The sequence below is a fragment of the Neovison vison genome, chromosome X (genome assembly GCF_020171115.1).
Source record: "Neovison vison isolate M4711 chromosome X, ASM_NN_V1, whole genome shotgun sequence".
NCBI classification, from domain to species: Eukaryota; Metazoa; Chordata; class Mammalia; order Carnivora; family Mustelidae; genus Neogale; species Neogale vison.
In genome coordinates, this window is record NC_058105.1 from 41,664,584 (window position 1) to 41,688,975 (window position 24,392).

Genomic DNA, 24,392 nt, shown 5'->3' on the forward strand with positions numbered 1-24,392 from the left:
CTTATGTCCTTTCTGAGAAATCTTGCCCAGGTTTTCAGATCTGAAATGTATGTAAAAACATTCAGTCAATTGTAAGCCATCATCTTGGGGATATTTACTACAGAATGCTGTTACAGTACTCCGAACCATGACACTTAGCTGCCACCAGTAACTTGCCAAGAAAGAATTTTGTGAAGACAAACCCCAAAACGCTATTCAACTATATATTAAGATGTAAGGAACAAATTGCTTAAGTTTCCAATTCACTAACAGAATACATATGCAAAGTGAGGAAAAATAACTAATTCTGTAATTAAAACTAAGGCTACATGTATTTTTACATTTTTAGGGATTTGTGGGAGTAGAGGAATCAGATTTGCTTTCATCAATGCCCAAAGACATGCTTTCATAGTTTATAGTTTGTTTTTATTATGAAAGAGAGTCTTAAATACCTTCCTCAAGTCTATATCCTTTAAGGAGTTAATGTGGAAAATAATGTATATAAATGCCTATACCTGTCATGGGGACATGTAGTATGTGCAATAGGGGGGAAAAAGAAGCACCTTCAAGGATAAGGAATGTACTAAGGCAGTGGCTCTTCTACTTAGTACATGCATCAGAAATATCTAATCTGGGGGGCGCCTGGGTGGCTCAGTGGGTTAAGCCGCTGCCTTCGGCTCAGGTCATGATCTCAGGGTCCTGGGCTCGAGTCCTGCATCAGGCTCTCTTCTCAGCAGGGAGCCTGCTTCCTCCTCTCTTTCTGCCTGTCTCTCTGCCTACTTGTGATCTCTCGCTGTCAAATAAATAAATAAATAAATCTTTAAAAAAAAAAAAAGAAATATCTAATCTGTTAAAACACAGCTCACCTGCTCCCACAACCAGCACTCCTTCCCTAGTTTGAGTTTCTGATTTAGTACTTCTGGGGTGATATGCACTTCTACTGAGTTCCTGAGTGATGCTGGTTTGGCTGGTCCAGAGGCTAAACTCTGAGAACCACTATACTCAGGGCATCAACACATGAAAGTAGAATCTGTGAATCAACCACTTCAAAAAGTCTAAAACAAAGACTAAAGAGTCATTTCAAGGATGGCTGCAACACAGCACTGAACTTTACAGGAAGAAACTGGTAAGCCAAAGAAGCTTTAAAAAAAATTAATTTCATTACTTTGTTGGTGGATTTAGTTCGCAAGGGTATTTGTAATAGGGTGTTTAAAAACTTAAAAAAAATTACTGTATCTCACTTTCCTTTGCCAGCAAAACTGTTAAGATCCTGGGGGTTTGGGGGAAGTTTAAGCATACTTTCAGTAAATCCATATTGACTAGATTTTAATTCCACTGTGTTTTCTTCCAAGACTTCAGTCCTGGCTTCTGGGCTTCTCTTAAGAAAGTGGTTCCTACTCATACCACTTCAGCTGACTTTCTTAATTGAAAACATTGGTGCTGCTTAAGATGCTAAGTTTGGGGCGGGAGGGGAGTAAGAAAGAAAGCTCATGCACTTGGCCTGGTTTAAATCCTGCTGCTTAGATTTGTTACATGCTTTAATCCCTGTTTTACATGGCCAAATATAAAAAAGGGGGGAAAAGTCCAAGATTTAAGTCATCTGAACAAAGAGCAACTGGATGATCCAAAAGCAGATGAAAGAAGACCACATTTTTTAAGGGAATATAATCTCTTAACTATATGCTGCTCAGGACATCTGGATAAATGGCTTTATTGATATCTGGAAAGAAAGACAAAATTCTTAGTAGAGTTCATGATCACCAATGTCCCAAACTTTTTACAACCGAGACCAGAACTTTCACCATTTCATCTTTTTCAGTTAACCTAAAACAGCCAAATCTAAGTGATCATTTACCCCAACCCCTCTAACCCACCTTCAGTCTAGATCCCTGAGCCTGCATTTTCAGCATATTGCAAGGTTCTGACAGTATTTTTCTTTCTTCCAAGAGCTAGTTTTTCTCCCCACCAAAGGACTGAGTAGGACCCACAACTCTGGCTGAGATTCAGGTGAGCAAACAGAAAATGGCATTGCAAAAAAGATTGAGAAATTTGTTTCTCCATCGTCTAATATAATTTAACTTTTTTCTCTGAATTGACAAACAGTTGCTTTGAATATATGTGCCTGTGCGTGTGTGCGTGTGAGTGTTTTCTCTTCAATGAAGAGGCCAAATCAATCAGCTGTTTAATACCTTGTAACCTAAATTGTAAGATTAAGTCTCACCAGTCTTTCTTTTTTTGTTGCTTTGCATTTAAATAAAACAAGGTCAGTGGTGGGTCATTCTGAGCAAGATATACTTGAGTCTGAAAGAGTGAGAGAAGCAGGTTCCCTTCATCAAGGGCAACTGGATAACCTCTGGCAAAGTGTATTTTGCCTTCATTCCCCTGTCCTCCTTCCACTGGCCCCTCCAATGTCGTCCATAAGGCTCTCCTCTTACATAGTTGCTACATCTGGCTTTGCTTTTCTTGAGAAAACCTCTCCATGTTACAAAAGTCTCCCTGTCTCCTCTCTCACAGCCATCAAACATAATTTACCTGCCTTGTACCTATGCATGTGAACCGGTGATTTTTGGTAACAAGTCCAGATGAATGATTCTCTAATAATGGGAATTTCAAAGAATGTGGCAGGTTTCTCTGTAGGACATATTTTTGGTCGGGGATATCTTTCCTGCAAATCACTCCACCACAAATCTCCAAATTCCCAGCACATATATTTAATTTTTTCCATTTCTGAAAAAAGAAGTAAATCCTCTCTGAGGTTTCTAGTATACACCTAGAATTTCATTTCAGATAGGCAGTGGTTCCCAGTGAGAATTTCTGGAGTGTGTCTTGAGCATTTGCTTTTTTTCAAATTATTCTGCCAGAGGATTTTGATATGTGCTCCTGCTTGAGAACCATGGAAATACAGAAATAACAGCATTCTGCTCCATCAGAAGGCAGCAAGTCCAGGCCTGATATTGCCTCTGCTCGCAACGTTGCTTAAACACATTTTCTCAGTTCATGTGAAATTATTAATTTCACTGAAAAGAACACAACATTAACATCCAAGAGTATACAATCTTTTATTTAATTTCTCTCACTGCCTCTCATCTCTCTGCATATCTAATATCACAGGTTATTTGACCTGGTTACAGGGCCATGTAAGGAAAAATACAGAGAAACTTTTTAAGGTAAGGCAGGCCGGGCCTTTACTTGATTTCGTGCTTTCAAGTGTTCATTATCACCTAATATATTTGGGACAAGTTATTCAAAATTCCACATAATAATACAAAGCATATGGAAATAAGCATGGTAGAAAAATGATTCTAGAGAGTCAAGTAACAAGTTTCTTTTACGTTTCTCCAGATTCTGTAAAAAAAAAAAAATAGACTCACAGCAGAAAAGGTCATTTACCATACTTAGAATTGGTAATATCCAAAAAAATAAGGGAGATATAAAAAAAGAGGAACTTGTCAAGTGAAAGAGATGTGAAGGGAGCTGATATGAGCTGAAGACAGAGGTTTCATTTTTAGAAGCTAGAGAAACGAACTCCTGATTTATGAATATTTTTCTCCTCGTTTTGATAAACACCTACAGGCCTCTTTTTATGTTTCTAGTTTTTATTTAAATTCTACTTAATGCACAGTGTAATATTAGTTTCAGGAATAGAATTCAGTGATTCATCACTTACATATAACACTCAATGGTCATCACAAGTGCCCTCCTTAAGGCCTATTGCCCATTTAGTCCATCTCCACAACCACCTCCCCTCCTGCAACCCTCAGTTTGTTCCCTATAGTTAAGAGTCTGTTTTATGATTTGCCTCTCTTTTTCCCCCTTATGTTCATCTGTTTCATTTCTTAAATTCCATATTGTGAAATCGCATGGTATTTGTTTTTCCTACTGACTTATTTTGCTTAGCATAATACCCTCTAGTTCCATCCATGTCATTGCAAATGGTAAGATTTCATTCTTTGTTATGGATGAGTAGTAGTCCATTGAATATACTACATCCTCTTTATCTATTCATCAGTCAATGGACATTTGGGCTCTTCCATAATTTGGCTATTCCAAATAGCCTCTTTAGTGTAAATTTTAAAATACCCTTTATTCATAGCTATCACTTGTAAGAGTCTGGAGGTACACTTGAATCATTTCTGGTTTTATAAAATTATAGTTTTATTGGTTTAATATGATAATATTTATTACTGCAAGTTTGAATTATCACCATTTTAATTATGTTCAATCTGGTATGGGAGGGGAAAATTAGATATTTTATCTTCAGTTTGCCAGGAATAAATAGGATATTTAGGGGATGACCACCTGGACGCATTAGTTAATATCTGGGAAGCCTTGAACAATTGGGTGTGAGTTAGCAAGGGATAAGAACATGGTACCTTGATACAAAAGTGAAGCTTTACACCTCTAGTTATTTGACCTTAAGCAAGTCACTTCCCCTCTCAGAGCCTGAGTTTTGTTATCTATAAATTACACTACCTCTAGGGAGTCCTTTCATATCTGTCCTACAATAGTTCAGTTCTTTAATTATTCTTCATTTGCCTCAGCTTATTGAGTAGTGAATATTTTTTTAAGATTTTATTTATTTATTTGACAGGCAGAGATTACAAGTAGGCTGAGAGGCAGGCAGAGAGAGAGAAGGAGGAAGCAGGCTGCCCCGATCCCAGGACCCTGGGATCATGACCTGAGCCGAAGGCAGAGGCTTTAACCCACTGAGCCACCCAGGCGCCCCTTGAGTAGTGAATATTAAAATAAACTTTAGTTAAAGGAAGGCATGCTTTCACCAGTTCCCCCACTCTCAGGGGTAACAACATTTTTATGATGTTTTCAGTATTGATGACGGGCTTTTTGCATGTTCTCTCATGGGGATAATAACAGCTACACTGTATAATGGGTTTTGTTGTCCTCATTATTTTTGTGAAACTGAGTCTTAGAAATTTTAAGTGAACCACCTCCTGGTCATTCACATCTCTTTGACACCAAAATACATACTCCCAGTGTGGCATAGTAGGGGACTAGGCAGAATTGATTAAACAAGGATAGAAGCTGCATATTTTAAACTTGTGTCAAAATAAGTTCCTACATCAGGCGCCTGGGTGGCTCAGTGGGTTCAGCCGCTGCCTTCGGCTTGGGTCATGATTTCAGGATCCTGGGATTGAGTCCCGCGTCGGGCTCTCTGCTCAGCGGAGAGCCTGCTTCCTCCTCTCTCTCTCTGCCTGCTTGTGATCTCTCTCTCTTTCAAATGAATAAATAAAATCTTTAAAAAAAATAAGTTCCTACATGAATTTTTAGCTGACTACTTAGAATCTATTTCATGAACTTAAACCAATACCTCCCTGGCCAGAACCCTCATTAAAGGAGTTAGTCTTCCAAATAGTATGTGTCTCCTGTTTAGTTTTTTGAGGAAAGATCTTTCCCCCTTGAAATTGTATAGCACAATATCAATAGCATATATAATTTATTTCTGTGCTGGTTAGTTCTAAAACCTATATTTTGTATCACTTTGCTGTTAAAAGATTTTACATAAAATTTATTCTTAAAAATAAAAGCTATCACTCAGTGAGAAAATTAAATTGAATCTTTCTTAAATATTTACTATTCAGAACAGGCACTTTGTGAATGGCTAATTAATTTCTTATGTAGCTTCTAATGTCCCCCATAAAATGTACCATGTAATTTAGCCTTGTCAGTTGACTGAAATGATAATTCTCTAATTCTCTCTGTCTTCATCAGAAAAGCTTAGATTGACTAGAGGAAAACAGTAACACTACTGAAACAGGCAGTGTTGTATACACTGGACTCTCATCATAAACACTCCCTGGGGGCCTGGGGTCTCTACCTTCCACGTTCTCATGAATCCAACAATATCATGTAGAAATTGTAGTTAACAATCTTCTTGTAGTTTTATTTATTTTTTTAAAATATTTTATTTATTTGACAGACAGAGATCACAAATAGGCAGAGAGGCAGGCAGAGAGAAAGAGGGGAAAGCAGGCTCCCCACTGAGCAGAGATCCTGATGTGGGGCTCAATCCCAAGACCCTGAGATCATGACCTGAGCTGAAGGCAGAGGCTTAATTCACTGAGCCACCCAGGCACCCCTCTTGTAGTTTTATATAGCATAAAGCTGAGAGCTTTGTGGGCCAGCGAGATCCAGTTTCAACCTGGCTTAGTGACTTACTGCATGATTTTAAACAAGTTATTTCATCTCTATGCCTCATTTTCATACAGAAAATGAAAATAACGTTCATACCATATGGGATTTCCATAAGGATGAAACAAGTTAATGCCTATAAAGTATATAGAATAGTGCCTGGTATATAGTAAACTCTTAATGTTAACTTGAATTATTACCAGCTAGAATTGAAGACTAATTTATTTTGTATCTCTACATTATGGTATATGGCTTTCTCCACTTCTTATTTGGGAACTATTTTTTCCTGAAGAAAAAGTTGATGATGGTAGAAGTTCCAGCAAATAGAGTCCTTGGGAACGTTGGAAGAAAATGACATTGTTTCAGGCCTTATTTCTCTCTCTACTGGGACTCCTGGCAAATCCTAACTAACAATGCCACATCATCTGGAGACATTAAGTATATTGCTTTGCTGCCTTTTGGGGGATCTTCATAAAATCTACAGAAGCATTATTCCTTCACAGATTATCAGTTTTCCTTGAAGAAACATTATCTACAAAAGGGAAGAATAGGTAGTACATTCTCTGAGCCATCCTGAAGGAATTAGGAGCTACCGAATATGATGATTGGATTTAAATAGTTCTGGTGACAGTCTACCTCTATTTTGCACTGTAGACTCAGTCACGCCCCATGTATCCTTCCTTAAGGTAAACCTCCCAGTGCCACAGGCCAAATGAGTGATTTAACTCACAACTCCCAAAGGAAATGTACCACATGCAACAGGGCTCTAAATAACAAACGATCTTTCTGAGAACAGTCTATAGATCGTAGCCAGTGATAACCTGGCCCGTGAAATAGAAGAACATAAGGTCTTTCACCAAAAACAAAACAAAACAAACAAAATTATTGATTGCTATTGGCTGCAATCACATTAGATTCTTGGAACCGTATTAGGCATGATAAAATTGGAGAATGATGAATCAAATCAACAGAGCCCGTCCTTCAAAAAGTGATCTTGATTCTCTTTTCTAGCCCAGGGGACTGAGCAGGCAAAATGCTCTTCTTGGCCTGTCAAAGAGAAAACTCTCCTTCTTTCCCCTACTTAGCCTCTCAGTACGGAGGGAATTAGTCACTTGAACTCAGTGGCCCCTACAAGTACCAGCAAAGCAGTTTTGCTATACAGCTTTGAAAGTAATACCAAACATTTGCCTGAAGCAGGGAGGAGTGTCCACTCTTTTAGCCCCAAAGATCACATCCTCCCCACCCTTTGGCAACTTAGGATGAACTGGCATTCTCTGCCATATCACATCAGGTAGGAGGAAAAATTTTCCTCTTATTTCTTAACCCAGGGCTGGCAGGTGGCAGATCTGTGACCCAGGTCAAGTTGGTTCTAGATAAGGTTGGCAGATAAAGTACAGGACAAGTCCAGTTAAATTTGAATTTTAAAGAAACAAGTAATTTTTTAGTGTAAGTATACACTTTTGGGACACACCAACACACACAAAAATGTGTTCTTTATCAAAATTCAAATTTAACTGGGCATCCTATATTTTTATTTTTCTAATCTGGCAACCCTAGTTCTAAGGTCCTTCTATTTCTCTACCATTCTTCACTCCATTTTTCTCATCCCCCTACCTGATTATAAAGGACCCTGGAATATAAGATTCAAATAAAGAAAATCACAAAATATAGAATTAAACAACAAAATTTGATTCAGCACAGTGTTACTACAGGGAAAATTTTGAAAGCAGTATATATAATCTAGTCCCTGCCCTCAGAGCCTTTCTAGAATTGAAAAGTTTGATTGGGACCAAGTGAAGCTGCTTGGGTCCACATCTCATTCTTCAGGTTTTAATGCAAATGGATGATAAACTGCCTCCTTAAAGACTCAAGTGACTTTTGCTTCTATATAAACCTGAGCTATATTCTCAGGTACCGAGTCTCTGCTACCTTAACTGCATTGTAATTCTCTACCAAGTGCATCATGATATATCAAATTTGAGTAGGGGCGACTGGGTGGATCAGTCAGTGGAGTGTGTGCCTTCGGCTCAGGTCATGATCCCTGGGATTGAGTCTGGGATTGAGTTCTGCATCCCTGCTGAGCAGGGAGCCTGCTTCTCCCTCTGCCTTCTGCTCCCCCTGCTTGTGCTCTCTCTCTGACCAATAAATACATAAAATCTTAAAAAAATAAAATTGGGGTAAATGGAAAGGTAATTCACAACATCAACAGAACTCAAAAGAAATAAATATTTATAAAGGAGTTGAGAGCACATAATTATATATACCAGTTGTTGCAAGTTGACAGTAAATTGTGCTTCTCTAATCTCCTTCTTTTGAAGTCCAAGCATTAAAATCTGCCCGAGAGGTCTCTTCTAGAAAGCATTTTTGATGCAATGTAGAACACCCATCTTCCATTTTAGTAAGGCTATATGTACTGGATGCCAGCAAACATTTTGTTAATTTCTGTCAAATAACCAATTAATTCTGTTTGTATCTTTTTGAAGGGTGGTGGTGGTGGTGGTGGTGGTGGTGGTGAAGAAATTAGTCAAACCAATTTTTACATTGTCCTGATTGGAGTGAACACAGATTATGGTCCCTACATATGTATCTGTATCTGTTTTCCACTTTTCTTAGTCACATCTGTTAATTTCTTTCTAGTCACATCTGTTAATTTCACCCCTATAATGCAGTTGAGGGGAGGTTATAACTATCACTTACTCATTAAAATATGTTGCTCAAGTATTAAAAGACATAAATCAAGCATATATGTATGATGTCCTAGACTGATAGAAGTTTCCTAGGACACAGTACTACAAAAGTACCCAATAAACCAAGGTGAGTTGGTCAGTGTGTATGTGTATGTATGTATGTTTGTAGAACCTACAAAATCCACATTACTAAAACTTGTAGAGTTTAACATTTAGAGGAATTTAATTTTTTTTGAAACTTTTATGAAATCTAAGGTAGTTAAAAAACCCATTACAGCAACTGGCAAGCGTGGATAGAAGGCTAAGAGAAGCAAGGATATTTGTAGGCTCTTATTTATGTGTTTTTCTTTCTAATGGCTGCCAATCTTCCGAGTCAGGAAATATTTGCACATGTTCTAGACATCTTCCTGAAGGTATGAGGCTCTCTTGAAGCCATCCTTATACTTGGTCATGCCAACAACACTACAGCAAACTACAGTACCCTGAGAAAAAATATGCTCTTTCAAACTTCCTAAATGACTCATTCAGCAGAAAGTAATAAAAAAAGTAAGGCTAATATTTCCATCCTTTGGAAATATTTATCTCTACACACTGCCACCTTTTTTTTATAGTCAGAGTAGAAAGTTACTTAGGTGGTATAATTCTGAAAGGCCAACCTGTCTCCAGCATTGGCTTAGCAGGGTGTCATTAGTCAATTCTTTCCATCAGGGCACATCTGCAGAGAGTGCCTGTTAAAATATGTTATTTGGGAGGGGGTCATTTTTGTACACATCTTTTTAGTCCCACACCCAAATGTATTTTGCTAATTTCAAAGAGATTACATAGGTGATTAATATAGATTTTCTGGAGACATATAATTTTTTCAAAATACCTACTTGTACGATGACAACACTGATAATAAAGGGAGAAAATGAGCATAGGCCATAGAAAACATATTATATTTACATTCCAAGTTTTGCATGTCATATATCCCTGATCTCCTTGAGCCTACTATGTGCAAGGCAACTTACTAGGTCCTCTAGAGGTATAGCCAAAATTAAAAAGTTCCCATCTGTCTCTGAAGAAATTTGCATACTAGTTTTAAAGACTAATAAATTCTTAAGAATTCCTTCCAAGACTTGTACCTGGTTTTCTACTATCATTCCAACACTTTATTTTGTGACAATGTGGGAGGAACTTGTCAGCTTGCAAAATTCTTGTAGAGGTTAACCACAGGAAAGCCTCAAGATATAAGTTCTGTTGAAACATATATGTCCATTTGATGGGACAATGTACAGAGAATTTTACTTAACCAACATACCTCATATATATACTTCCTCACCTCAATACTAAATCTGCCTCCAACCACCTGCTCAATTCTCTTCTTCTACCAGCCTCTAATCTTTCAAGCTATAGCCACTTAGCCCCTACATGTAATTTATTCCAGCCTAGACTCTGGAAGAAAATCTATTGTTAAGCAGGGACCATACAATGGTACCCTAAGTTAAATATATATAAATTATTATATAATTTATATAGTATGTATATATTTGTGTGTATACATATATATGTGTGTGTGTATACATTATACAATTTTCACCCTTGTTTCTACCCTAAATTATATCTATCTATATGATTTTCACCCAGTTTCCTAGAAATGCATCTATTAGAAAATACCCCAAACATTTAAAATTTATTAAATTTTAATATTCCTACCAATCAGAAACCAATCATCCACAAAGGAGATAATGAAGTTCTGTTTTATCTTTGAGAGGCACTAACTTTCAATTATCCTTGTTGTCTCTTTCTTCTCTGAGGCTCCTAGTAGGAGCAGTAATTGAGGCATAAAGCCTCTGGTGCTGGAGACAGACCTCTGCTCACTAGAAAATAATAAAAAAGTGACAGCAAGCAATCTCTGCTTTCCTAGGGTTTTCAAGAGTTTAAGTAGGAATTTAGTTATGAGCTTCAAGTGTCCTTTAAAGGCAATCTGATTTGTTCCTGTCCACTTCTGAAATTCTAAATCCCAGAAAAATTTCCTCAGACTTGAATGTGTCTTAGTGCTTGTCATGAAGGAAACAAATATGCTGAGGGACTCATCATTAACAATCTTCATAACTGACCTCAGTTCACCAGTTTCCTATATATTCCTCTACTTGGGCAGGGTTTTTTTTTCAGCTGGTTGATCTAGTTGAATGCTTTTTGAGTCTGGGTTGTATATGCTGAGCTGAATATAATACAGTAGAATTAAGAGCACAAACCTAAAAGCCAGGCAAATGTTGGTTTACTACTGACTCAGCAACTTACTTGGTTTGTGAACTTGTTTAGTAAATCAAGTTCTTGGATCCTCAGTTTCCCCACTTATGAGATGGGAGGATGATGATAACAATGGTGCCCTCTTATGAAATATAAATAATAGAATGCAAATTAAGCACTAGGAACAATGTAAGCATTCAATAAATGTTACCCACTTTTAGGACACTAAGCTCACAATCACTAAAGTGACTAAAATTTCATTCTCTATGTTTTTTCTTCCTCATCCAATTTGTATACCAACTAATTTATTTAATTTTATTTTATTTTTCTCAGAGCCAAGGAAAACTATCCTTCTGTGAGAATTCTTAAACTTGTCCTTTTTGATTATGGCGGTGTTTTTGTTTTGTTTTGTTTTGTTTCTCGTCAGAGTTAATGATTTATACAAAATGTTACTGGCAGTGCTTAGAATATAATCAATCTTTTTTTCCCTCAGGGGACCCTGAATAATCCAACCTCTTTTTCCTGTTCATAAAGGGACTCTGCCTATAAATGACATACCTACAAGGAGCTTTCCTATTTTTCCAACACAAATTACACGCAAACCACCTCTATATCATTATTTCTCCAACTGAAATGACACACAATTTATACCTAATTTTTCCTCTCTTTCTCCATGCTCTGGTGGAGGAGGAATTTGTTATAACCTGAGTATAGCTGAACAGGAAAAAAAAAAAACTTCAGGTTAAAAAACTGATTATATATTCTGATATTCTTTGATATATTAGCACAATTTTACTCATAGACCTCTTTGTAAGAACCTGACTTCAGTATAGCCCCAGCAACATAAAAATGTAAGAGCTTCCACTTTTTCTTGAAACTTCCAGAGAACTACCATGGCATATTCATTGCTAAATGCAATTTTAGCATCACTCACAAAACTAACTTAGACACAGATACACAAATATGGTAGGATGTTGGAAATTCTTAAAACCAATTTAGGACTCTTTCTTATTTCAAAAGTTAGAATTGCCTAGATGTTACTTGCTAGTGTCTGTTCCACAAAATGTACTGGAAACCCAGCTAACTTTCTTTAGTGGTCAGATACTAGAGGATCAAGGAAAACAAGAACTCTTGACTTCAACAACCTTTACTGAATTTACTGAGAATCTGACCACAATCCTATCTATTTATCTGTATATATATATATATATATATATATATATAATTTATATTCTATATAGTATAACATGTATACATACAAAGATATAGTATATATGTTCATATACACATACTTGCATATAGATGCATGCATATGCATATATGTATATATTCATACCTCTACATATATAGTATATATAAATATATATGTATATGCAAAATAAAACAAAACTAAATTTTTAATGTATTAGACACAAAGTACATTAATGTTTCTTGCACAGCTCCTACTCACTTCCATCTCTAAAACAGTTTATAAACGGGTGCCTGGGTGTCGCAGTTGGTTAAAGCATCTGACTGTTGGCTTCAGCTCTGGTCATGATCTCAGGGTCGTGAGATTAAGCCCTTTTTGGGGCTCCATGCTCAGGTCGTTATCTCAGGGTCATCAGATTGAGCCCCTCATGGGGGCTCTGCACTCAGCGTGGCATTTGCTTAAGATTCTATCTCTCTCTTCCTCTGCCCCTCGTGCTCATACTCTCTCTCTCCCTCTCTCTGAAATAAGTAAGTCTTAAAAAATAAAATGGTTTATAAAATCTTGCCCACATAAATTTTCCTAAGACCATAAATTAGGAAAAGCTTTAAGTGTATAAACTAAGCATCAATTGTGGAATTTTGTATTTCTGTTTTTAAGTAACTATTATACTCTCCACAGTGATTTATACTTATATTTTTTAAAAAATTATAATTGGGATACTCTTACCTGATTGACCAAAGACATATTGCTATGGTTTACTTGTCTTGGATTTTATTTAGAAATACATATTTGTCTCTACACATTTGAATTTGACTTTCTACCCCTAGAACAACTTTGTAAAATCAACTTAAATTAGAAATCAAAGATATAAGATCCTAACTTTTGCTTTACCAAAACACACCAAATACAGACTTTGAATTTCTCCCCATGTATATCTGTGAACTTATTAAACAGATTATAGTAGTTGTGAAAAAATTAATTGTGGCCTCCAAAGAGTACAAATCCCACATATAACTCTGGCTTTCACCTTTTGGACCCATGATGCTATTGCTTCTTCCTCCCTCAAGATTTGTCAGGAGGCAGAAGTAAATTTTGATATAACACAAAAAGGAAAAGACAAGCCTACAACTCAGAGCCTAGGTTGTATTCCAGAGCTGGAAAGATGTCATGGTTAAGATAGAAATATTCCATCTTTTCCCTCAAGGCTTTTAACTCTCAGTGCCTTTCACTAATTTGGTCCCCCGAGTCTCAGTTTACTTATCATATATTAGTTCTTTTCACCCCTATTGCAAATATTCAACCTTAGCTCTCTTATTGAAAAAAAAAAAACAACTTTTGTCTTAGAGTCTCAGTTAAAAGCTTCATTATACTTTCTACATTCAGGGAAAAACAAAACAGAACAAAACAAAAAGTGACATCCATAATTTTTCCCTCATTTTCCCCAATTTGACCTTACCTTTCCCTTTCCTTCCTTTTATATATCATTCCCTCCTCAAATGTAAACGCCACAATCAGAGGGAAAATAACCTCCTTCCTTATGTCTACTAAAACTAAATCAATAAAAGCCCCCCTAAATGTTTTCTGATAACTGTAACTAGCACCTATTGACTAACACAGTGCTTGGGACATAGTATGCATTTGATGAATATTTTTAAAAATTGTTCATTATGGAAAATTTTAAACACTCAAAGCAATATTTTTATTTAAGGGATAAATTTAATATTTCCTAAGAAGAACAACAGCAGGAGGGTTACTTTAAAAAGGCCAAGTCCCACTTTTGAGGTGTATTATATAAGGAGGTGATGACACAAGAAAAAGGCAGAACCAAGAAAGGGCTCTGGACTTACGGTATTGCACTAGGAAGGAACCACAACCTTGTAAGACTGTAGCCTCAAGTCAGCTTCAGTTTCAGTTCCTGCTTCTGAGGGTTGCAATGTATAATAAAATGCATAGTGTTACACACTTAATGGGCGCTCAAGCAATATTTGTTGGCTAACTTAATTGAGCTATATTTGCAAAATGGCAAGGATGTGAGACAACTTTCCTACCTAAAAAGAAAGCATTCACAGTACTAGACATTTGGTAGGCAAATAAACAGTATAATTTCAGCCTAAAAGGAAAAATACTCAAACCCCTATCCAATAGGCCTAGTGGCTAGGCAACCCAAATGTCAGCACCACGTTTCTGAAACTTAATTTAAAATATCATAAATTGTATGTCATCAACTTTGAGGACATTTCTTTCCTGCCTTTCTTTTCCCATTCCCTGCTCCAACTTCAAATCCAGAAAATGTAATTAATAAACCTAAATCTCACCTGTCTGGTGAGATTTCCAAGTAAAAGTAATGTGTCAAGCAATGATCTAAAAAAACAAATTTAAGAGTGATACATTTGACAGTGTTTTGAAAAGAAATTTCCATATTCAGCAGTGTACTTCCAGAGTGCAAGCAATTCAGGAATGTGCTTGTGGTTGTAATGCCACACTTTGATACATCTGACTTAATCTGCTGACTACCAAGGGGCAGAGGACTCTTCTACTATCTCTCAAGGATAGATGCTTACTTATGCCCAGGGTATATTTTTAAGTTTTAGAACAATAAGATATTTGGGGCAGTCCCTTCCTTTTGCCAGCATTAATTTCATTCCAGTTAGGTGTCGGACATATGTGACAATTAAGCTTTAGACCCAATTATAGAAGTTTACCTTATTTCAAGTAAATTTTTCCTTTGCTTGAAATGGTTTACTTGAACCTTTTCCTACTGCTTTTTCTACCCTCACCACTTGCAAATGGCAACATGGGAACAGATGATTAAGATTAAGGGTGCAGTCAAGACTTCATGAAACAAAAGGCAAAAATAGTTCATTTTGGAGATTCAGTTGTCTTACCCTACTAGTATTCTGCTTAACAAAGTGGCATTAGTTAACAGCTTCTGCTTAACGAAGTTAAGTTAGTTAACATATAATGAAATATCCTACCTTTACAATACACCTGGTACCCAGTTTTATCTTTTCATTGGGTATTATAGTAATTAATGAACTAAAATATGAGGTCCTTTTATCAAATGATAAGGAAAAAATAGAAAAAAAATGATGCCAATCATTTTATTAGGTAACATGAGGAACTACTTCAAATAACAACCAAGAAGCAACTTCTATTTTGCAAGATGGTGAAGGGGATATAAAAGTTACAAGTATGATGCTAACAGTAAGAATAAGAATAGTTTACATTTTATTGAGTTCTAGGAACTCAATGTATTGTGTATTGTGTATTGTGTATTGTCAAAAAGCCAGATGAAACCCTTGAGATTATCTAGTCTAACACATTTATTTTATAGTTGAGTAAATTAGCCCAGAAAAGACAAGTTACATGCATAGCGTCATTTAGTGGGAGAGTCAGTTTGCCACCCACCATGCTACCCTAAAGGCTCTTGGTGTCCCTCTTAACATTTCATAAAATAACTGTGGTCTCTCTGTGTACATTGCTCTTTGGGCAATTGTTTATTTTTCTAATATTACCTTTAAAAAACAAGTTTCAACCTACTTTCTTTTTACTAATATGTTCTCACATGGGAAAATTCTAAATATTCCTTTACTTCAAGTGACAACTCATAAGCTATGAGACTAGCAGCTAAAGGTGAGGGGGAAGCTATATTTTATGACTCTACTGGCGGGGGGAAAGGAAGAACAGTACTTTCTCCTGAAAAGAGAAAGAAAAATAAAACCCACTGTTTTAAGTGAGGTTTATACTGGCAGGAGGTGGGAGAGGGTAGAAAGATAGGCATCTAATTAGAAGAAAAAGCAGGAGAGTAAAAGGGTTACAACGTGGAGTGTGCAACTCAGCTTTCATTTCAGTGTGCACAGACCTCAGCAGACAGCTGGAAACCTGCCAGAGAACAAGGTCTTGGAAACAAGCTGGAAGACATTGGAGAGACCTTAACCAAAACAAACACCAGCAGGGGATGTGGTTGGCAGCACTGAAAAAGCAAAGGACTCTGTGAGTCACTCTGACATTAATTTTGAATGGTATCATGTTTCCATTTTGTTGTACAAGGTATTTATGCAGCATTTGGTACTGTCTAATACATACATACACACACACACATATATATATAATATATAAGCAAATATGTATGTTCTTTATCTAGATAATATAACATTACAAACATTAGAAATATAATAAAAATACAGAATAAAAATAATGTACAGTATCTCACTCTATTTATTATTTTTCACATATATGATTTTTTAACATAGCTATAATCAGAGTATACATATAATAATATGGAATAGTTGGCTTAACGTATTAAAGATAGTTCTATGGTGCTAGATATCTTCATAAACATTGCTTTTTTTCCAATTTATTTATTTTCAGAAAAACAGTGTTCATTATTTTTCCAATAAACATTGCTTTTAAGAGTAAAGAAATTGACTGACTAGGTATTCACTTCATCTTATTTTTTACTATTTAGGATTTTGCTGAATTTGTCTTTTCACAAATAATAACATCAGTTATACACTGTTTTTAAATTTTATCAAATCTTGTAAGGTGTTGTTCCATTTTATAAATAAGGACATGTATACTCAGAGGTTAAGTGACTTGCTCAAGGTCATGGCCAAGTAAGTACTGAGTCAGGTCTGCCTGATTCCAAAGGAGGCCCTCTTTTCAGTACAATAAGCCACACCTTCCTACTAAAACAAAACTTTATGCTTTTTCTACATTTTCAGTGTTTATCATAGATTTCCAAAAGTGGGATTATTGGTATAAAAAGTATGAATATTTTAAAAGCATTTTCTATATACTCAAGATTATTATCCAAGAAGGAGGTATTGATTTACAGCAACACCATCCCAAGGCTTTTTACATAAGGGCATTAATTTGAGGTAGAAAAAAGAGAGGTCACAGCAATGAGTGAAAAAGGAAAATATGTCTAATGTAAGTAAAGCACCTTTAATCATCTACCTTCTGTAACATAGAAGTTTCTGCTTTGAAGATGTTGGTGGAAAGTGTTCTCTATCTCTGGATCTGAATAGGTACATACAAAATTCTTAGGAATTGCAAATGTGTATAGGACCTAGCATATGGTAGGTAGATACTTCATGAAGATTCCGTTAAAAGGAATTGACATGGACTTTTGGCTCCTGATAAGAATGTGGAAAGCTGGAAAGAGTGCCACCCCAAACCTAGCAACAAGAAAAAGCTGAATAATCTACAAAATCATAACTTTTATTGAACCCAGAGTGAAGTCTCAAGGCAACCACCTAGTCTGATGCCTGAAGAAAGATAAACATCTACAAGGAGAGATGGAACATCTCTCACAGGCTCACCTGTGGCTGCAGGGGAAAGGCAAGGTCATCATAGAAGGTGGTATAAAGAATTCAGCTAAATTTTTAATGAACTGCTAAATGCCAAGTATGGGCTACCCTGAGAGTACAATACTCTTGGGAGCCATAGATGAGAGGAATTTATACACACTCAAAGGCTTTTTTCTGTGGATTTACAGTACTGACCTAGTAGAGAGCAGAAGCCACTGCAGTAGAAAAAGCATAAACCATGTCTAATTCCCTTCTCCCTAAGGAATAAGGGCACTAAGCTTTAAGAAAAGGCAGCAAACTGTTCTGCCCAGGGGGATAGAGGAAGACCTACTTCAGCTGGGGGAAATGTAAAAACAAAAATAATTCCTCAACTTCTGGGGAGGGGCAGGAATTAGTCCTGGACCCAGACCATTAAGAAGTGTGTTAACACTAGCAGAGAAAAAGAATAACTTAGAAAGTCCCACTTCCATGACCCAGAGGCACAGGACCTGCCTAACGCTGTTTGAATAAAGAAAACAGAATTCCTCCCTGCCCCACACCAGAAAGAAAATAGAGAATTCTTCCCTGTCCCAGGCTAATAAGCACCTCATAAGAAGGAAAACCAACATACTATTAGGGAGGCACAGGAGCATGAAGAGAGAATCTCTTTGAAGCACAGATGCACAACGGAGGTCCAAAGCTGAGGGTAGAGCAGGAAAACGGAGAACCCCACCACCATGTTAAGCACATGGTAACAGAGTAACTTGAAGCTGGTGATGAATTGAGGGTAACCATAGCAATAACATAATCCAAACATAGCTCATTTTATTAGATTGACTCAACCTCCCATATTAATGACCTAGAAGAACAAATGTGCTCATTTCAAGGCATAATTACTATTTACTTCAATCTTTACTCTTCTACCAGCAATGTCTGTCATTCAAACAAACATTTTGAGAAACAATCAAGAAAAAAAAAAGCTCACTCTCAAGAGACAAAGCAATCAATATAACCAGCTTTAGAGATGACTTGGATATTCAAAGTATGAGACAGAAAATTTAATGTGACTACAATTAATATGTGAAAAGCTTTAGTGAAACATATGGAAAACACGCATGAACAAATGGGGCTTTCAGCAATAATGTTAACTATAAAAAAGTCAAGTGAAAATACTAGAAATGATAAACAGTGAAAGAGCTAAAAAATGTTTTTGGCAGTCTCATCAGTTGGCTCAAGAAAGCTGAGAGAGGAATCAGTAAAACTGAAGATAGGAAATAATGGATCCAAGTGAAACACACAGAGGAAAGAGAATAAAAGCAAATAAACATATGAACACATACACACACACATAAGAAACAAAATAGAGCATCCAAGAGCTATGAGTTAATATAAAATGGCTTAAGAAATGTAAAACTGGTTTCCCATAAGGAGAAGAGAAAAAAGCGCAAAAAAAAAAAAAAGAAGAGATAAAGGTCAAGAATCCCCCCCAAATAAATTATGTCAAATTACAAATATCCAATAAGTTCAGAGAACACAAAGGATGATAAATAGCCCACCAAAGACACACACACACACACACACACACACACGTAAAAAACATCAAAAAAAGCCTAGACATTTCATATTTAAACTGCTAAAAAACAAAGTTAAAGCAAAAAGTCTTAAAATCAGTAAGAAGAAAAATACAAAGGAGCAAAAATAAGAATGATAATAGACTTCAGAAACCATGCAAGCCAGAAGACAATAGAGTGTAAAGTGTTGAAAGAAAAAAATCAATATAAAATTCTATATTCAGTGTAAATATATTTCAAAAATGAAGAGGAAATGAGAGATTTCCACACAAACCAAGGCAGAGAACTCATTACCAGAAGCCCTGCACTACATGACCTATTACAGAAAATTCTTCAGGCTTAAGAAGTATAGAAACTTGGATTTTCCCAAAGAAACTAAAATTCCAGAAATGGTTCAAATGAATAAAAATACAATTTTTCTTCTTTGTAATTGCTCTAAAAGATAATTAAATAAAAAGTAATAGTATTGAACATAGGAAAAAAAGTAGTAGTATTGTGGGTTTATATCACACATAAAAGTAAAATATATAACTAATATAAACTATACCAACTGGTTACCACACAGTGAAGTATTACTTGAGTAATATTTCTTGAAAGTATACTGTGTATTTAAAACGTATGTTGGAAAAATCTTGATTCTGGTGATAGTTACATGACTAAATGACTACATGACTAGTCCAAACTCATAGAATTATATATTTAGAAAGGCGAATTTTACCAAATGTAAACTATACCCCAATAAACCCTGTCTTTAAAAAAAAGAATTACCATGCACAACTCACCTTTTACTCTCTTGACTTTTCTTCTTTTTATGGCAAACCAGTTCTGATGACTGACAATGAGAAACCATCTTTTTGTGTTACCTAAACTTACCTTTGCTTTTTACCTCATGACTGGTGTTTTTATTCCTAAAATCTGGTGGTGGAGAGAGCTGTATTCCTTCAAATAAAAACAAATACAGAAACACACACACTTACACACACACACACACACACACACGCACACCCCTCAGGAATTAAAATGGGTATGGGGTCATAGGGTTTGTAAATATAAAGAAGTGAAGAACTTCTGTATATATAGGTGTAAATATAGATGTATATAGTGGCAAAATTCACCTAGACCACACAATTGTTATCTAATCATTCAGTCTGAGATGCAAGTGAGGTTGCATAAACAACATATTTGTGTTTGTATGATATCACTGTCTATAGCGTATTGCTTCTGTTAAAAGATAAAATCAAAATGGTTTTTTAAAATGTTATGAATATTGGCATTCTCTCCATTCCCTATACTCACAGGTTCTTTCTGCTTTTAAGAACTTTCCACAAAGCTACATTTACAACTTAGTTTTGGTGCTATAAGTACTTTTGTGCAAATTTTGAACTTAGGTACATGAATTTTTTTTAAGGATTTTATTTATTTATTTGACAGAGATAGATCACGAGTAGGCAGAGAGGCAGGCAGAGAGAGAGAGAGGAGGAAGCAGGCTCCCCGCTGAGCAGAGAACTCGATGCGGGACTTGATCCCAGGACCCCGAGATCCTGACCTGAGCCGAAGGCAGCAGCTTAACCCACTGAGCCACCCAGGCGCCCCCATGAATTTTTTTAAGCCCCTTCCAGGCAGATGCAAGCTAAAGGTTCAAGGATTGGCAAGCAGAGGGCAAACTTGCCTAAACTAGAGAGAAGCCCCTTCCACTGGACCTATACCAGGACAGCTCTATACAACTGAACGTAGAGGACCTGTGGTTAGTCTATAGTAAGGATCAGCCTAGGGACTGCAATTTGGTTTTTGAGGGACAGACTTAGGGAAAAGGAATACTGCATTTGTACAGAGCCTCATAAAAGACTGAGAAAACATCTAATCCCCATACTGGAAAGTAGTGGGAGGTGATGAAGGTGATAGGGCCTTTAAATAACCCCATTTTCAAGCCAGCCCTCAACAGTATCCCTGCTTTACCTAGAATACATCAACATGATCCTCAATGACCACACAAGGAATATATTATAACTGCAAATATATGGTTATTTGTGCAATTAACATATATATTATACGTACCTCTCCCAATCCTTCCCAAACACATATATACATTTAATTACTTACACACTTCTAGACCATAAGCCCTGAAGAGCAGGGATCATAAGCCCTGAAGAACATCATTACTTTGATTCCAGAGATTATGACAGTGCTCAGCACATGTTTTGTGCATAATAATCATTAAATAAATGCAGAGTTTTTCTTGTCAGGTTATTTCACTAACTCTGTCACACATGTGTGCACACACATACAGTGTGATATAGAATTTGTGAAAATGTTCATTTTTTTAACATTCAGTTTAAAGGTTGAATGTAATTTGAAAGGCACAGATGTATAACATAAAACAAATGATATTTTTATTTGGGTACATCTTATTTGAATTAATTACCCTTTCTGTTGCTAATTTTATTAATTTCATGATAATAATTTTTTTAAATTTTTATTTTTAAACTATGTTATGTTATTTTCTGCTAATAATTTTATAGACCTTATGTTTGGTTTGTTGGGTCACTATAGATTTCCAATCCATTTCCTCTGTAATAATTCTCACAGATATCACTGAGCATTAGTTTGAGTCATCTCTCAAAGTGAAACGCTTTTGTCATTATTTGCTCGGCAGTGTAGTTTTCACTTGCAATCATTGTCATTAGAAAATGAAGAACCAATACACAATCTAACTCCACTTACCAAATAGATCCTGCCATAAGTACCAAGGCCAATGGTTTTATCCAGTGAGAATATTCCAGTTGGATCCTACAAAAATGTAGAACAAAAGTTGTCTGTCTTCTTGGAAAAGTAGGCAAGCATTCATCTATCTAGAATGGCATTTCCAATCTGCCTTGCTTCATTAGACTTTCCATGGGAGGAATCTAAGTGTCATTTACCGAAAGAATAAACATGTCACAATTTTCCTGGATAGAATATAGTCATTTATGGAAAAGAAACAATGACATGAACATTAAGCAGCTGTATAATAAACTTACTACAAACCTGTAAAATGCATACAATTATGTCTAGTTGAAGCATATTCATAATGCAATTAGAAGAATTAATGAAATAGAAATAAATTTATCTGTTTACAATTGACATACTCTTTTAAAATTCATTTTTGAGTAGTAACCAGACAGGCAGAAAGTTTAGCATACAGCAATGATGAGTAGACACTGGATACAAAGTCTGGACAGTTTATTTATATAATAGTAATTCTTGAGAAAGAATATCACCTCTAAATATGAATAACAGAAGATGTGGTACACACACACACACACACACACACTGGCATATTACTCAGCAATTAAAAAGACTGAGATCTTATCATTTGCAACAACATGGATGGACCCAGAGAGTATCATGCTAAATGAAATGAGTCAGAGAGAGAAAGACAAATACCATATAATATCACTTATATGTGGAACTTGAGAAACGAAACAAATGAACAAAAAGAGAAAAAGAGACAAACAAAAAAACAGACTTAAGTACAGAGAACAAATGGATGGTTTCAGAAGGGTAGTGTTTGGGGGGATAGGTAAAGTAGGTGAAGGGGATTAAGAGTACACTTATTGTAAGGAGCACTGAGTAATGTACAGAATTGTTGAATCACTATATTGTGCACCTGAAACAAACATAACACTGTATATTATTTATACTTCTAATAAATAAATAAATAAATAAATAAATCTTTAGTGCCCCCCAAAAGAATATATACAATGTCTTAAATCTGGATAAGTCAGTAAAATCAGGTTTTCTTTTAAAGCTAAATATAGGGCTTCTGGTTGGCTCAGTTCTTTAAGCCTTTGGCTTAACCATAGCCTTTGGCTCAGGCTATGATCCTGGAGTCTTGGAATTGAGTGCCATATCAGGCTCCCTGCTTATCGGGGAGTCTGCTTCTCCCCCTAACCCTCTCCTCTCTCATGCTCTCTCTCACACTCTCTCTCAAGTAAATAAATAAAATCTTTTTAAAAAGTTAAATATAGGGGTGCCTGGGTGGCTCAGTGGGTTAAAGCCTCTGCCTTTGGCTCAGGTCATGATCCCAGGGTTCTGGGTTCGAACCCCACATCGGGTTCTCTGCTGAGCGGGGAGCCTGCTTCCTCCTCTCTCTGCCTGCCTCTCTGCCTATTTGTGATCTCTGTCAAATAAATAAGTAAAATCTTTTAAAAAATAAAAATAAATAAAAAGTTAAATATATATGAATAACAGGGGCGCCTGGGTGGCTCGGTGGGTTAAAGTCTCTGCCTTCGGATCAGGTCATGATCCCAGGGTCCTGGGATCGAGCCCCACATTGGGCTCTCTGCTCAGCGGGGAGCCTGCTTCCTCCTTTCTCTCTGTCTACTTGTGATTTCTGTCTGTCAAATAAATAAATAAAATATTTTAAAAATGTATATATATATATATATATATATATATATATATGTACACACATATATATATGAATAACAAAGCAAGAGAATGGCATTAAAAAACTGCAGGGTTTTTTTTTTTAACTAAGCAGTTGTGGTTTTTTAATTTTTAAGTTAATTTTTGCATCAGCTGAATACTTTTTCAAGGCATAAATTTCCTGATGATATTTTCTTTGTCTTAATCCTGAATGTGGCATCATAGGAGAAAAATATAGACTTGTTTATGAAAAAAAAACTTGTTTATGGACAGATTCCTAAGATTTCCATATTCATTCTTAAATATTGCTTCTTTACCTTTATATGGATATCCTTTTCTTGTGCACCACAAAATATGAGTTCTTGAATTTTATCACTACTTAAACTTTTATTCTAGCAGCTTATTTTGTTATTTTAGCAAAACCAAAACGAGGTATGAGTAGATGCCAGTTTATACACAAAGTGGTAGGATCTTTGGCAAATCCTTAGAGATTCACATACCTTATACAGAAAGCACATTTTATAAACACAAACTTAGTTTAACTTTGTTTGAAAACATTTTTATTATTGTGGGAAATGTGAGCTAAACAGAAAAACTATTGAGGATATGCAATGTATATGAATGACATTATGAATTTCTTAAAACTGTCATGGTATTTCTGTAATCTAACAAAACTCTCATAGGAAAATGACACAGCTCTGGGATTACTTCAGTCAGTAAGTATTTAACTGGAAGAGTCAGGAGACTGGAGGTTTAGCCCCAGCTCTGCCATTAATTAACTATGTGACTCTGGATAAGTTATTTACTCTTTCTGGGACTTAGTTTTCACAGATATAAAATGAAGGTTTTGTGTTTGGTGATTTCCTAGCTTTAAAATTCTATAAGAAAA

General features: G+C 36.0%; 1 protein-coding gene across 1 annotated transcript in view; it reads right to left on the minus strand.

Moving 5' to 3' along the window:
• NRK (Nik related kinase) overlaps positions 1 to 24,392 on the minus strand; it is a 133,036-nt gene that overhangs the window by 102,573 nt on the left and 6,071 nt on the right. Inside the window, exon 2 of the mRNA XM_044235533.1 lies at positions 21,818 to 21,883. Coding sequence (XP_044091468.1) covers positions 21,818 to 21,883 — 66 coding nt within the window. The remainder of the gene's footprint in view (positions 1 to 21,817; positions 21,884 to 24,392) is intronic.